Here is a 14,881-nt window from a genome sequence, read left to right on the forward strand (position 1 = left end):
AAGCACAAGGCTGCCCGGGCTGATAGCAGGGACGCATGCTGCCTTCTCCAGCAGCTGTGCCTGGAGGCCATGCTCAAACCAGGACACTGCTCTGCTCTGAGCCAGCCGCTAGCTGCTGCTTCGCTGACACAGATGTTTGGCAAGAACGAGAAGACAGAAATCTTCTGTCTGTCCCGGCCCACGACTGCACCAAGCTTCAGGAGAGACATCTTCCAATGAGCGAATTCTTGCAATGACATCTCTGAAGGCAAAGTGCTGCAGGCCAGTTCTCACCTGAGATGACCTCTCCCCCGTGGCCTTGCTTTAAGAAGGAGAAGACTGTTTTCTGATGATAAGCGCAATCAATGCAGGCCTGTACTGCTTGCTGCAGGACAACAGAAGCTCGAGCTGGTCCAAAATGGTCTGGCAGCTGCTGAACTTTCTTCTTGTCTAGGTGGGGCCCAGTGCTGCCGTTCTTGTTCAAGTAAATGCAAACTGCCAAGATGAGAAACGTGTTTGCCATTAACCCACTCAAGAAAGCAAGAAACAGATGCCTAAAATCCAGCCTGACAGACGCTGAGATTTTAAGACTCTCAAATCGCTCACAAAGGGGAATCCACCACGACTGCCTGTCTGCATCCTAACAGCGGAGCCACTTGTAGAAGGGAATCACCTCCAAAATCTTCCTGCCTCACACTCACCTTCCAAGCTCCTGCTGTTTTTCCTATGCTTTTCCCAGCACTCGGGCTCCCAAAAAGCAGGCTGCAAAGTGGTTCCCATGCCAGCCAGGTAAGGTGCCTGTGATGTTCAAAGGAGATGAAGGAATGCGACCCCCACTTTTTGGGAAACTGGGTTCTTTAGGTTCCTCTGAAGATTGGCCAATTATGTTCTGGGGAAACAGAGGGCCCAGCCCAAATCCAGTGCTTGACCGAACGTATAAAAAGCAGCTTTGCATTGGACTTTCCTGCCCAGGTTCATCTTCAGCTACAGCTGTAGCAGAGCATATACTCTGCACTGCTGCGTCTGCTCCTTCCCTGCTCCCTCTCGTCCCCGATTGCCTCAATATCCTGGCTGAAGCTGAACAGATCATTGCCACCGTTGTTCAGCAGTTGTTCTGCACGTTGGTGTAGCTTCAGCAGCTGTGCCCGGCACGGTTCGGGAGAGCTCACTCTCTGGACTCACAAGAGGTGCTGCACACCGTACTGCCTCTGGGCACGACGGGACACAAGGAGCGCCCTTCGAGGGCTGCAGAGTCACTATAGCATGCACATGGTAACTCAGGGAAAGGGTCTGCACTGACCAGACAGACTTGCAATCTTCCTACGACTTCACCGTCAGAGATATAAATGAACGGCTGATCTGAACTTGTGTGCCTCTCTTTTCCTCCTGACCCACTCTCTATTAGGCCAGCCTTTCTGGAATGGTAACGTTTGCTGGTGTACAGGTTTAGGAAGACATGGGAGTGTCTGAATGTGTCCCTGTCTGACTGATGCAGCTCCTAACTGTGCGATCTTGTCAAGAATGTTGTACGAGACCCTTACCTGTGGGAGCCTGCATGGCAGAGCTGGGGATTGTAGCAGCGTCCTGAGGCACAGTGCTTGTGTCTGGTTCTGGGGTACTGGTTGTTGGAGAGGTGGGTGCTGGGTTCAGCAATGTCCTAGGTTTCCTCTGCAGAAAAAGAGGAGATATTTCTCCCTTTATCCCTGCTCTCCTTCACCACCCATGATCACTACACTCTCTCCTTTGCATCCAACAGACAAGGCACTGTGGAACATGACACATTTCTGATGGTGATGACGGGGAGTCTCAAGAACCTAGTAATCGATATAAACCACAATCCTGAAAAAATAACAAGCCTGAGATCTGCCACCTCTGCTTGACTTAGACTAGCTACACACGATGGATGGAAGAGCTAATTCCACCGTTTGGCCATCCTGTCATGATCACAGCATCTGCCATGCTACTTCCCAGCTAATGCAGCTCCAAAGACACAGTTTCGTGATGGAAATGATCTTTAAGACACAGACATTCTCTACAGCTCCGGGGCTGGACTCTGAGGGATATTCCCAGCCCACATACCCCTTTGGTCTCCTACTTGCTGCAGTCACACAGCCAGAGGCTGAGACAAACGTGCACAAACACACGCATGCACCATCCCATGGCAGAACTTGCAGCACCTGCTTTTCACCCGCCTGCATCAGCATCAGCTTTTACCTTACTGCCAGGCTTGGGACCTCTCTTTCTGGGGAATTTCAAAGGCTCCACTGACTTGGAGGGTGTAGGCATGGGGTGATGGATTAGCGCTTTGGTCGTTCGACCACGCTTCTTCCCTGTTTTGCGACGCCTTTGCCCTTGTTGATGCCCCAAAACAGTCTTTGTGCTACTGTGCATGCTAGGTTTCTCCGAGTTTACTTCGGAGGCAGGTAAAGGGCTCTTTGGAATCACAACTGAAATAAAAAGAGAAAAAGCAAATATAATTAAATCAGGCGAGAATGAAAACAAGAGCAGCCTCCATCTTTAAACAGTGTCACATGGAAAAACCTGGAGTATTCACAGCCCCCTGAATGGAGGCTACTGCTCTCCATGCCAGAATAAAAACCAAATGCACTGGTCCTTGGCTCAGCACTCAAGCTGTGGGACACTGTGGCGTAGCCTGGATGGGCTGAACTCCAGAAGGATCACGCTTTCAGCCGTACCTTCCTTCCTGAAAATAACTGGCACCTACACTTCTTCCTTCTGCGAGTGGTGACCTGCCAGCGATCACGTAAACTGCACTGAAAGCATTCCGAGGGGAAGGATCAGTCAAGACCTGCCTGATAGTCACAGAGTCCGTGCTGGGCTGGTAATCCCCTCTCTCAAGGCAGAAGTCAAATTTGGTCTGTCCCTAAATTACCAGTGAACTGCAGTGGAATGTACCAGCTCCATCCTCTATGCCTACACGGACTATTGCTCCTGGCCCTGAGTAATAGCTCATCTTGGTCAGATCAGCTGCCTCGCTCCTCTCACGTACTGCCAGAGGTAAGCGAAGGGCCAGCACACGGCCCGTTCCTTCCTATCATGCTTTGCATGACAAAACCAAGTTTCTGGTGTATTTGCCCACAAATCCCCTGAATTCGGTCATTCATCTTTCCCAAGTCCTGCGGAAGGCTAGAGATGAGCTGGCTCAGCTCAGCAGACCAGTATTTCCTTTAGATTTAAACTTCTGCTAAAAAGCAACAAACCTAAACCCTCCCAGATTTTGAAAAACACACAGTCACCTTTAGCATGTCTTGTTTTTCAGACCTGGAAACCTCACTGTGTATTCAACATGGGCTCTGAATTTGGAAAAGAAACCCACTTTTGAAGTGAGGGGCTTTATAGTTAAGGAGAAAATCTTGGCCAAGGAAACAGAGTGCAATAAAAGACTGATACCAGAAGGCACGCAGCCTTAACAGTGGCACAACTGTGGGTATATAAAGAGATTTTCAAGGTTTTTCTAATGAGGGTTTTATAAGCAGTTACTGTGAGGAAGGACTCATTCCCTCAGCACAAAGACACCGTTTCCTGCCGACAGCTCAGACACAGCAATCTGAGCTGGGTCCAACTTTCTAAGGGTCTGGAGAAGATCAGTGGGCTGCAAGGTGACAGCAGCAAGCCCCGAGTCAGGAGCTACTTCAGGCATGGGGCAGCGACCTGACACCTCTGTTAACCACTTCACTGCTAACCAGAGCACAGACAGAGTGAACAGCATGGCTGGTATGGGGACATCTCTATAAGGTCCCATCAGCGGCAGCTTATTATGGCCTTATGTGAACAAGCCACTGGAGGTAGAAGATCCTGCTTTGCTCTTCTGGTCTGACTCCACACACCACCTTCGACTCTGGGGTACCCTGTGCTCTCTCCATGGGGAGACTGGGCACGAACCTGGCTGCCAGGTCCGAGAAAACCTGAGTTCATTTAGGCAGCTCGAAACCGGGACTGGTGTTATCTCGCAGCAGGACTAGATGACTTCACGCAGGTGGACATGCTGGCCAGGCTCTCCTCCAGGTCCAAGCTGCCGTCGGGGCTCCCAGTCTCCAGCCACATGTGCATTTCTGTCTCATTGGCAGTGCCAAAGACGGCGGTGCAGGGGGCAGGAGGGCAGATGGAGACGACCCCCAGCTGCCAGCTCAGTGTCACAGCGAGGCCACCTGGACAGGGCATGTTTAGGACGCAGAGGTCAGCAGCTACCGCAGAGAAGGGCCAGGAACACCAGGTGCCACTCCTCCTGCTGCCGGCAACGACTGCTGCCACCGGCAAATTTGGCTTCCACTGGCTGCTGGGAGATGATGGCAACTCTGCCGTCCCTGCCTGACCACACTGAGCTCCTGTGTGTTTCTGTGAGTAACCTGCACAAAAGGTCAAGTGCAGAACGTCCTGCGGTTGTCTTTGGGTGGTTTACACAAACCCTAACCTCCCTTTGCACCGGTGCAAATAACACGGTGCATGGTGCATGCAGGAATCAGCCCCGTTCTGCTTGTCAAATGGGCAGGGCAGGAATTCTGGTGCCCTCAGGATTATTTTTTTTTTAATTTTATTTCCTTGCTTTTGTGCATCAGGGTTCTGCATCCAATGCCGGGAAGAAGTACACAGTCATTCAGGGATCCATCTGCTTTCCAAGTAATGTCTTTTTTTGTGTCAGGTAGATACAGAGAATCACGGTAAAAATAGGGTTTTACTGCTCCTTGTTTGAGATGTTAATATTAACAGCAAGACTACTTTGCTGGCAGGAAAAGGAGTATGATAGCACAAGTGCTTCTTACACTTGATGGTTTTCCAGGACAGTGAGTGTCACCTGCTACAGGTGACATCTGGCACCGAGCTGTGCTCGCAGAGAGGAATGGCACCGATAGGGCAGGCTCCAATCACTGAATCGCCATGCCTCAGCCTTACATGCGCACGACTGACCTCAGCAGAGAAATATTTGTATTAAAGGATTTACTAGATTCCCACAACTTGATAGAACAAGGATAAACAGAGGTAAAACGCTCTGTACTTCAAAGAAACTCTTCAGCATCAAAGGGATGTGTAAAACAATGCAGGGGGCGTTTCGTTTGCAGTCTGCACCAACGCTCAATGTCTAAACCAAGCTGTGCTGCAAGGAGGTGTCTCTAAGTTGGAAGAGAAACTGAGGATTCTACAGGCAAGCTGTGAAGCAAATACATGATCTCAGTTTTCCTAGTGAAAAACTCACAGAAATGGCGCATTTGGGAAGTAGGGATGCAGCAGGCAGAGCTGCTGACCCACACCCTGGGCTCTGAGGCTGGAACCCCACCGCAGAGAATTCCCCGTGCCAGGGAAAAGGAGACTGATGTCAGGCGAACTCCCGGTGTGTGAGCTTTCACTGTATAGTTTCATAATAAAAAATGATTTCATCTTTTGGTACAATAAATGCTAGAAAGATCTATTGTCCACTTCAACTGTAAAGATATTACAGGTAACGTGAATTTGTCAGGCTTAAAGAATCAGTTTTGGTTTTAGGGCAACAGAAGCCCGGAGCTCGGTGTGGGCAGACCGCACGATAGGAAACCTCATTTCATTCAGCCACGCCAGAGGAGTTCCAGCGGGTCTGCCACCCCCGGCAGCACGTCCCTGCCACAGCCCAGGCTCCCGCAGGGATGGAGGAGCTGCTACAGCTCAGAAGACCATTCAACGAAACACGCTAAGTTACACCTAAATGTGCAGCCAGCTCAGGGCATAAATAGACAGAAAATGACCTAGATTGTTGCTTTGTGCCTAACAGTATTGCGGAATACAACGGTGAATACATGCTGAATATGCACTAATATTTTTTCCTGTGGCTGCTTCAATGAGACTGATATAACGCACAGACATTTTTCTGACCTGGAGTGATTTAATGAAACAAAATCTTATCATCCCATGATCCAGTGCCATTCAGCAGACCTGCCTGGCTTTTTGCTTGATTTGAACCAGAATCTAAACCACCAGCCTGTGCTAATTCATTTCTCTTGCCCCTACCAGATGTAGTGGGCTGCACACGACCAGCGTGATGAGGAGACACTGACCACTTCAGAGCAGACTCGTCCCACCAGCACAGCAACAGCGCAGCCCCAAAACCAGAGTTATGGCCGGCCACACTGCTGGCTCCTCACCGCGGCATTTATAACCAATTCCTAAAGGAGACTTAAGTTTTTACCAGGTGCCTGTTACTTTCCTTCAGCATCTCAGCCCCTGACGTTACGAGGCCATGGGCCAGGAGCAGAGGACTGCTGCGGGAAGGAGCAGTACAGAGCGCTCGACCCCACTGCCAACCCCCCGGCGCCTGACGAGCTCCAGCAAATTAACGGCTGTGCCCGGCAAGCCAGCTTATCTCCCTGCTGCAAACCATTGCCCACATATCCTTTAACTGCCAAAAGCTTCGATTTACTGCGTCTTATTCAGCTGGTGATGGTGCAAGCCCAACAGTGAGCATCTGCCAGGGACATCCCCACCTTCTTCTTCCTTGTACCACCGTCTTCGCTCCACAGTGAACTACCAAGAGGAGCCAAATTTTCAGAAAATCAAGTGGGTCCCTCTTACTTAAAAAATTAAGTTTGCTGTTGCTGAGGAAAACAGCGTGTTTCTGCCCCACAGCTTTGGTGCTCACACAAGCTCTGAGCAATCTAAGACAACCCCAAAGCTGGCCTTGCTTTAAGCAAGGAGTTGGGCCATGCAACCCCCAGAGATCCCTTCCGACCTGAATTATTCTGTGATCTGAACTCATAGTTAATCATTTCAGCTCATTAATGGAACAGAAAACTAAACAACGCAAGTTTTCTGCTGGCTGAACTGTCTTGTTTTGGGTCATACAGGCATCCAGCATGAGGGCAGACACAGAGGAATGGGCCGGCTGGCATCGGTTCAGTGTGGCTGCAGCGAGAAACATCACCCTAAAGATGCAGCACCAAACATCGCTGAACTCAGAGCCAAAGAAAGACGGACACCACTGACTGATTAGGATTAGTTTAAACAAGAGTTCTGAGCTTCCTGCAGAAACGAAGGCACTTGACAGAGAATTCAAGACCTCAGGCTCTGTTTCCTAATGCCGAAACATCCCTTGCCAGTTGACACATGGCACTGGCAGCACCTGCAGCTGCCCACCACACTGTGACTCAAACTATTATTTACAGAAGACTCCATGAAGTTGCCATCCCCACTTTGAGGGTTAGCCAATACTAGAAAGCAGCGTTTGTCACTCAGCAGCTTATCTCAGGCTTGCCACAGCTTGAAGAAGACAAAATTATGTCCTTGGGATAAGAACAACAAAGCCAAAACATGTAGGATAATATGGAACAGAAGAGTTGAAGATGGAGAATGGTTTCTTACCTTTCTCTCCAATACACCAGCTATTCAGCCGTCTGTATTTACCAACAGCTGCTGGACCACAAAACCCGAAATCTCTGCTTTATGTGCTAAGGGCTACTGTACTCTCAGATGCAACCATAGCTCATACTCCTTCTCTCTAGAGATACCAATAATGGCCACGACACTGTCCTGAAACACAGGGGGTGGTTGCCGAGAAGACTGAAAATCCCCTTCACATCCATTTTAAAACACCTATGAAGAATGCCCTGTAGGCCACTCATCCAGTGGTTTTTCGGTGCTCCAGCTGCCCCTTGCCCCTTCTTCAGCACTGCACAGTCAGAAGCATGACCCAACAAGGTGGGTAAGAAAGACAGGTTTAAGATAAGCAAATTTGCCAGAAAACAGAAATCTTGTCATGATCTGGCTGAATCCTTCCCTGGCTGCAAGCTCAAGCCGAGACATCCCGAAGGCTGGAGCTGGACAGGAACCAGAGGTCAGTGCCTGCCCGAGAGTAAGATGTAAAAGCTTCAAATCTCTGCAATTCTTCCCAAAGCAGAGACCCTCATCACTGGCCACCACACGCAGGACTGGGACCTAGACAGGGGCTCTGGGAAGGCTCAATATTTGGGACATGCTGAGCTCTCAGGAGGTGAGGCAGACATAACACAGGAGGGAAGGTCTGAGCGTGGGTGGGAGACACCGGCTCCTTGCAAGGACAGGGATTAAGAAGAATCCTCCAAATCCTGGAATTTAAAAGTCAGAATGCAGTTATTCTGATAATTCAGTATCTCCTGCAGGGATTCCTGCTGTCCAGCCTAAAACGTCTGCTGAGAGATCAGAGGATATATCTAATACAATAATACAGCGAGAGGATCCAAGCGCTGCATGAGTCAGCACGTTCAAGGTGTTCTCATGATCAGTTACCTTAACTCCCAAAGACGCATATTCTTTTTACGCAGGACTTGTCTAGTTTCAGCTTTTGACTCCTGAAACTTGCAGTTGCCCTCGCTGGAAGCCATGAGGTGCTTCATTCACCGATCCCCTCCCAAACTTCACTGGCCAGTGCTTACACAGCAGAATGCACAAGAATGCAAAACCACGGTCCCTAAAACTGTCTCTGTCCTGCTCGCCCTGACAACCAGGCTGCATTTAATGTCTGTTTTGGGGCAGGACATCCATAGGCACAGGAAGAAGAGCTTAAAACTAAAGCAATGCTGTATGCATTTGTTGAACCTGAGAAAGGCTCTGAACATCATGAGTGTCTCATTTCTTAAAGACTTACAAATCTGCATGGTCTGGAGCAGCAATTTTCTTATTTTAATTGTTCGCATGCGCTTGGATGTGCTCTATGCACTGCAGAGCACTGCAGATGCCACTGTACATCCCACTGGCACAACCTGTGGCATTTTTACGGTTGTTTTATTTACAAAAATAAACCAACTAAAAAAAAAAGTCTCAAGAGTGCCAGTGATACCCCCAACTGCTATCTGCTTTTAGCACAAGTTGTACGTTTACAGTTCTCAAGGCAGCATTCCTGTGTACCCTAAACCACACTGGTAATTACACTTGGCACTTTCTAAAGGCAGCACAGCCAGGGATCCTAGAAACCTTCCCAGGCGTTCACCACACCTCACAACATATCTCAGAGACGTTGGGCAACACACTGACAGCCGGAGGTTCAGCGACTTGCCTGAAGTGCCAGACCCATAACGCTATTGCAAACCATCCCAAACGTCCCACCTCTAATCATAACCACACACGGATATGCAGAAAAGAACAGCAGAAGATTGCAGCGGGTGCTACTGGAGCTGAAGACCAGAAGACCCCTACTCCGGACCTGTAGGATCTGCTTATACAGATCAAACCCCAGAACTCGCCCCAAAGAGTACCCTGCATCACCACGGCCATCCTGTGCATCACTGTCTGCCCATTCACCCACTCGTTTGCTAAACCCAAGTAGTTCATTTTACCCAAGGTCAAAGTGCATCTGGCTAAAACATTTTCTGAAACAAAACTGAGGCTTCATCCAATAACACGGCCCCCAAGAGGAATCGGACCGGCTTGGGCAGCGTCAATACAGCTTCTCTACCTGGCCCTGCAAACCTGGAAGAGTCTGGACCATGTGGAGGAATGTGACCCAGCCTGCCTGCCTTTCCACAAAGCCTCCGAGATCCTCACCCAAGGCCTTTATAAAAACTGAAGAGTCACAGGATAAGAAGGAAGGTTTCTATAGGGATAAATCAACGGTTAGAAGAGGTGGGGGCAAACAGTCTTTCTTACAGAGCAAAGAGGTCTACGTGGAATGCACAGGGATCCACAGCGGAATCGGCCCCACTCAATGTATTCACGAGTGACCTGGTGAGGGGATAAGCCAGGTGAGAATGTTTTCTAATGATTCACACATCCCAGGGCAGACAGGATGGTGGCAGCCCGTGAGCAGCTCCAGAGATAAGCTAGGAGACTGAGTTTTGGGGCAAGAAAACAGAAGGTGACTGTCACACCAATAAATATAAAGCAACAAGTGTGGAGAAAACCACTCCTACCTTCAGATGCAATATGATGGGCTCCAAGCTGCCTGGTGCTCCTTCAGGAGGGAGAAATCGGTCTACAACGTTCACTGCACAAGAACATCAGCTCAAAGCACAGCAGTGGCCAGAAGGAGCCAGGGAAAAAGATTCCACTTTGGAAAAATGAGAGATCAGGCACAGTAGAAAGCAACTGAATAGAAATCCTCATTACACTGGTTGAAAATCAAGCAAAAAGCCCTCAAACCTGCAGCTGATCCCTGGAGTCTTGTTTCCACAGAGTTTCAGCCTTTCAGGAAGATCTTCAGCCAGGGCTAAGTTCTGCCTTGCCCCACTGCACGCCGAAAGCCACCCCGAGTCTGCCCTTCAACGCTCTGATTAAGAAAATTCTTTGATCAAATTGAGCATTTTTACGAGTTCCTTCACACCTCTTCGACTCTTCTGCTTAGCATACAGTGTAAAATATCTTTTAGTGTTTTTAACCGGATTCCAGTATCATTTCAGAGACGGTAACTCTTATTATCACTTAGCAGTTATTAACCATTTTTAGAGAAGAAACACGTGTGTGCAGCTATTCCTCAATGCAGGGGGAAAGTGCTTTGAGACCCGGCACAACAAGCGTTACGGATGTGCACCACAATAGACTTATTCATCAAAATGCCCCGGGGGTCAGCAAAGGCTCCATTCCGCTGATGGCAAAATAAACAGAGATAAGTGACTGGCTCATGATTAGAGACAGACAGTGACAGCGCTGTGAAGAGCAAGGATGCCCAAATCGTTGCCCTCAGCAAAAGTCATTTTCAGTTTAGTGCTGAGCAAGCAGATTTGCTTAGTCCCAAAACCCAGGTCTTAATTTCTCCCCCACACAGCAAAGAAATTAACTGCTTTGTATCCACTGGGTAGCATTATAAAATGAATGGGTAAACTGCGTTATGTGTATTTTTTATAAAATACTGCAAAGCGTGGCACTTGGATAAGGTAAAACAGTATCATGCCTGCCACCACTGGAGCTGCCAAGCAAGCGTCTCCCCAGATAGGAGCTCGCAAGCTCCTCAACTCTCAGCACATTTGCTGTGGAACATCTGCACAACCAGCCATAAACACCTCACGCTGCCAATTACGTGGCTGGAGCTTGGAGGAGCAGCACATTCCTACTTCTTCACGGAATCCCAGACTGGCAGGGGTTGGAAGGGACCTTCAGAGATCATCTAGCCCAACCCCCCTGCCAAAGCAGGGTCACCTACAGCAGTTGCACAGGATCCCATCCAGGTGGGTTTGGAATATCTCCAGAGAGGGAGCCCCCACAGCCTCTCTGGGCAGCCTGTGCCAGGGCTCTGCCACTCACAGTAAATAAGCTTTTCCTCATGCTGAGATGGAATTTCCCGTGTTCCAGTTTGTGCCCGTTGCCCCTTGTCCTGTCGCTGGGCACCACTGGGAAGAGTCTGGCCCCATCCCCTTGCCACCCACCCTTTAGATATTGATGAGCATTGATGAGATCCCCTCTCAGCCTCCTCTTCTCCAGGCTGAACAGCCCCAGGGCTCTCAGCCTTTCCTCACCAGAGAGATGCTCCAGTCCCCTGAGCATCTTCATAGCCTCCACTGGACTCTCTCCAGTACTTCGTTCAGCCCCTCTTTTCCCTGCCATCCCCTCTTCCAGCTCCCAGAAGGCAAAGCAAAGGAGCAGAAAGACCATGCTGGGAATGGACCTGGCACAGCCATTTACACTGCAGAGAAACCTGGCAGTTTTGGACAGTGGGGCTGGTTCGAGGGATTTAGTGTGCAGATGCAGATTGCACAGGAAGCCCTCAACAGAATTGCAGCCCACACTGCAAAAGTACTGTTATTTATTTTATATGGAGTATCCTCATCACTCTTAGAGAAATACCTCCTTAGATGAGCCAGCGTCTGACAATCTTTGCAGCCCATTTTTCCAAAGCTGGTTGCCTTGGCTTGCACTCTTGGTGCCAGCATCACAGAATCACAGCTGGGCACCACCGAAATAAGACTGTCCCCATCCCCCTGGCACCCTCCCTTTAAGTATTTATAAGTATTGATAAGATCCCCCCTCAGTCATCTTTTCTCTAGACTAAAAAGACCCAAGTCCCTCAGCCTTTCCTCATAAGAAAGATGCTCCAGTGCCCTAATTACCTTTATAATCCTTTGCTGTACCAACCTGTACAACCTTTGTTGTTTTTTATTCCTCCAGTGCTCGGACAACTCAACTCTGCCTCCAGTTCTGCAAGGCCAGTCAGATGCTCCTTCGCACACACAGCCGAGAGCCCAGGGGCTACCAGCTCCCCCAGCCTGTCTGAGCAGTTCCTTCCCCTCGCCCAGCTACCAGGTCAGACAACAAGGAGATGCAATGAGCCTACCAGGGCATATGGTTCAAATGCAGAGGATAAGCAAATGCCCAATTTGTACAATCATCCTCGTCACATCCCAAATTAGCAGTTTTCCTCCTGTCCCCATCCCACTACTTCTTATTCCAAATAAACTGGCTGCAACACAACCAGGGTTCTTGCTTGCTGCGATCCCCCCTGTTAGTCTCATCTTCTCCCGCCCACTGCAAAAATAAAGCTGTTGTAACTGTGTGTTGTTTTAATCACCTGTGAAGCAGCTATGGAATTAAAACATTAAATTAAACTCTGAACTCCAAAAAGAGAGATGAGAACTGAGCTGTGCAGCTCCAGTGCGAGAGACGCATCAGCAGAGTTGAAACCCAAGCTCCTGACTGAGGGGACGCACCAGCGGGTGAGAGAAGACATACAGAGGCAATCAGGGAGCGCCAAGAGAAGTGGCAGCGCCAGTATTTCTTGGCAAAGGCAGAACAAAAGCAAGTAAAAAGCTGAACTTCAATACTCAAGCTTTATTTGATTACCCCAAAGCCAGGCTGAGATCATCTCCTGCATGACAGTGCCTGTGGACACGTGGTGAGTTCTCCAGCAGCAACTGCAAGAGTCCAGCTGTTCCCTGCACAGTACACGAGCAGAACTGGCACCTTTGGTCCTGACACAGACTCCAACAACATAAATGAACTAATTTTCACACCTCAGGAAAACCCTCGTACTGCAGCTCGTCCAGGCCTAGTGCTTCAGGAGAGGTCGTCAGCAGAGCATGCACCTGCAGAGGGCTGCTGAAAGCACCCGGGATGACTGACATGTGTCTGGTCCACGTAGCAGTCCTCAAGAAAATCCCAGAGCCATGGTCTTAGGAAGCAACCAGCCTGCAGACTGGGTAGGACTCCAGCTCGTACAGGCACATCCCAGCCAACCTGAACTATACCTGGAGCAGGACGGAGGTCACTCGTTTCTTCACAGATTCACAGCCCGTGGGAGGTCTGCAAGGGCATGGCTATATTGCTATTTATGTCCAGCTAGCTGAAAGACACACATTCAGTTAAAATACACGGCGTGAGAGGCCACCACAGTCAATTTACTGACTGATCACATCTTCTGCCCCTGGGAGTTAATTATCAACGGGTTTCCAAAACCCCATGTTGAGTATCAAAATGTTTCTGTGCTCTTGCCATGTTCAGCCTATTCAGGATTGTTCCTGGGGTTTCTGCTTGTTCCAAACTCCTCTGAAGCTCTTTTTTTTTAGCTTTGGCTTCCTGGTTAAATATTATCAGAACACCTTTAACATATCAGTGCACAAAGAACAAGGAGACTGCTAGGTGGGTGCGGTTTATTCCACCTTTTGTTCTTTTTTAAAGCTGTTCAGAAGTTATAAAAATACCGAAGATCAAGAGGAGAACTGTGACGAGCTGCAAAAGGTCCAATCTTTATAACAAGTGGGGCCGTATCTTCAGTATGAAGTTTCTAGATACAATAAAATGTATGCTGTAGCAACACGTACCTGTTCACCAAAACCAGGGTCAGAGCTGGGCTCAACAGCATTTACTTTGCCTCTCCAAAAAACAGGGAGGAAACAACGAAGAAAATGAAGAACCTACCCAGCAGGCCACGAGAGGATGATGTAATGTCCCATAGAGACATGAATGTGAAAAATACCACGAAAACGGGCCAATTTCTCCCATATGTGCATTCACTGCTCCAGTCAGAACCATCCCATTGACCACGTGCAGCATTTAGAGACCTTTGTGAGAAGTCTGGTCAATGATTCTGGTTCCTCCGGCACTTGCCCGCATCAGAAGCAGCATCCCTACAAGGGACCACGCTGCTGTCACCAGCGGCTAGCATGTGTGTGCTGCTGACAGGCAGAAACTACGCGTGGAGCCCTAAATCCTCGATGCGAAGCTTCTTCATACTGTTTAAAACACTTCATCTACATAGGGAACTGTGCCCTCCCTGGGGCTCTCCTAAAGATATACAAACTGTTACACTGGGTATACTTTTACCTTCTTTAAACTCTGCTTCCAAAGCTGGCAGCAGAGGAAAGGTTAGGCAGAGACACCGGCCCTGCTCATAACCAGCAGCTCAGCGCACCCCAGGTGCCTGGTGCCACTTTCAGACGCCCAGAAATCAAAGCCCTGGACCGTTGCTCTTCCTTCAGTCTGTCCAGTTTCATCCTGAAAGCACTCGGACCTTCAGCCTACACAAGCACAGCCCTGCACCACGTCCCTCCCGTCAGCAGAACTGCCGGTAGTGGGCAGAGATCATGCAGAAATGGAGCGGTGACCCCAGGGCCATTCGATCAGAGAGAGGAACGTTTCAACAGCGATGCTCCTGTAGAAATGTCCTGCCAAGACTCAGTAATGCCCCGGGATGTCAAAACCCTGTTTTGGGCCAAGAAGCAGGATGGAAAAAGGAAGGAAATGTCCTAAATACAACCCAGCCTCTCTGGATTATGAAATATTTTAGAATACAACAGATGAGGAAAAGTCAAGTTGGGAGGAGGGTCTAGACACTGAGATTAAGGACACGCTGGGGGATGGTGGAAACTCTGCCTTTCCCAGGTCAGCTCCTCTTCTCAGAGGCTCTTGCCAGTCCCAAGACACAGCACAGTAACATCAGGTCTCTGACACGCTCAGGCACCGTCAGCATCCAAAGAGTGTCGGGGGAGCAGCACACCCTCCTGCAGCACTGAGCTGCTCT

At 49.3% G+C, this 14,881-nt stretch overlaps 1 protein-coding gene across 1 annotated transcript in view; it reads right to left on the bottom strand.

Annotated features, from left to right (window-relative positions):
* The window catches only part of SCMH1 (sex comb on midleg homolog 1 (Drosophila)), a 53,839-nt gene that overhangs the window by 17,663 nt on the left and 21,295 nt on the right, over positions 1 to 14,881 (bottom strand). Inside the window, exons 7-9 of the mRNA XM_009892999.1 lie at positions 2,194 to 2,426; positions 1,521 to 1,647; positions 274 to 474 (exon numbers count right to left, since the gene is read on the bottom strand). Of these exons, the coding sequence (XP_009891301.1) occupies positions 274 to 474; positions 1,521 to 1,647; positions 2,194 to 2,426 (561 nt within the window). The remainder of the gene's footprint in view (positions 1 to 273; positions 475 to 1,520; positions 1,648 to 2,193; positions 2,427 to 14,881) is intronic.

This window comes from Charadrius vociferus, unplaced genomic scaffold, assembly GCF_000708025.1.
Source record: "Charadrius vociferus isolate BGI_N301 unplaced genomic scaffold, ASM70802v2 scaffold459, whole genome shotgun sequence".
In the NCBI taxonomy this organism is placed as follows: domain Eukaryota; kingdom Metazoa; phylum Chordata; class Aves; order Charadriiformes; family Charadriidae; genus Charadrius; species Charadrius vociferus.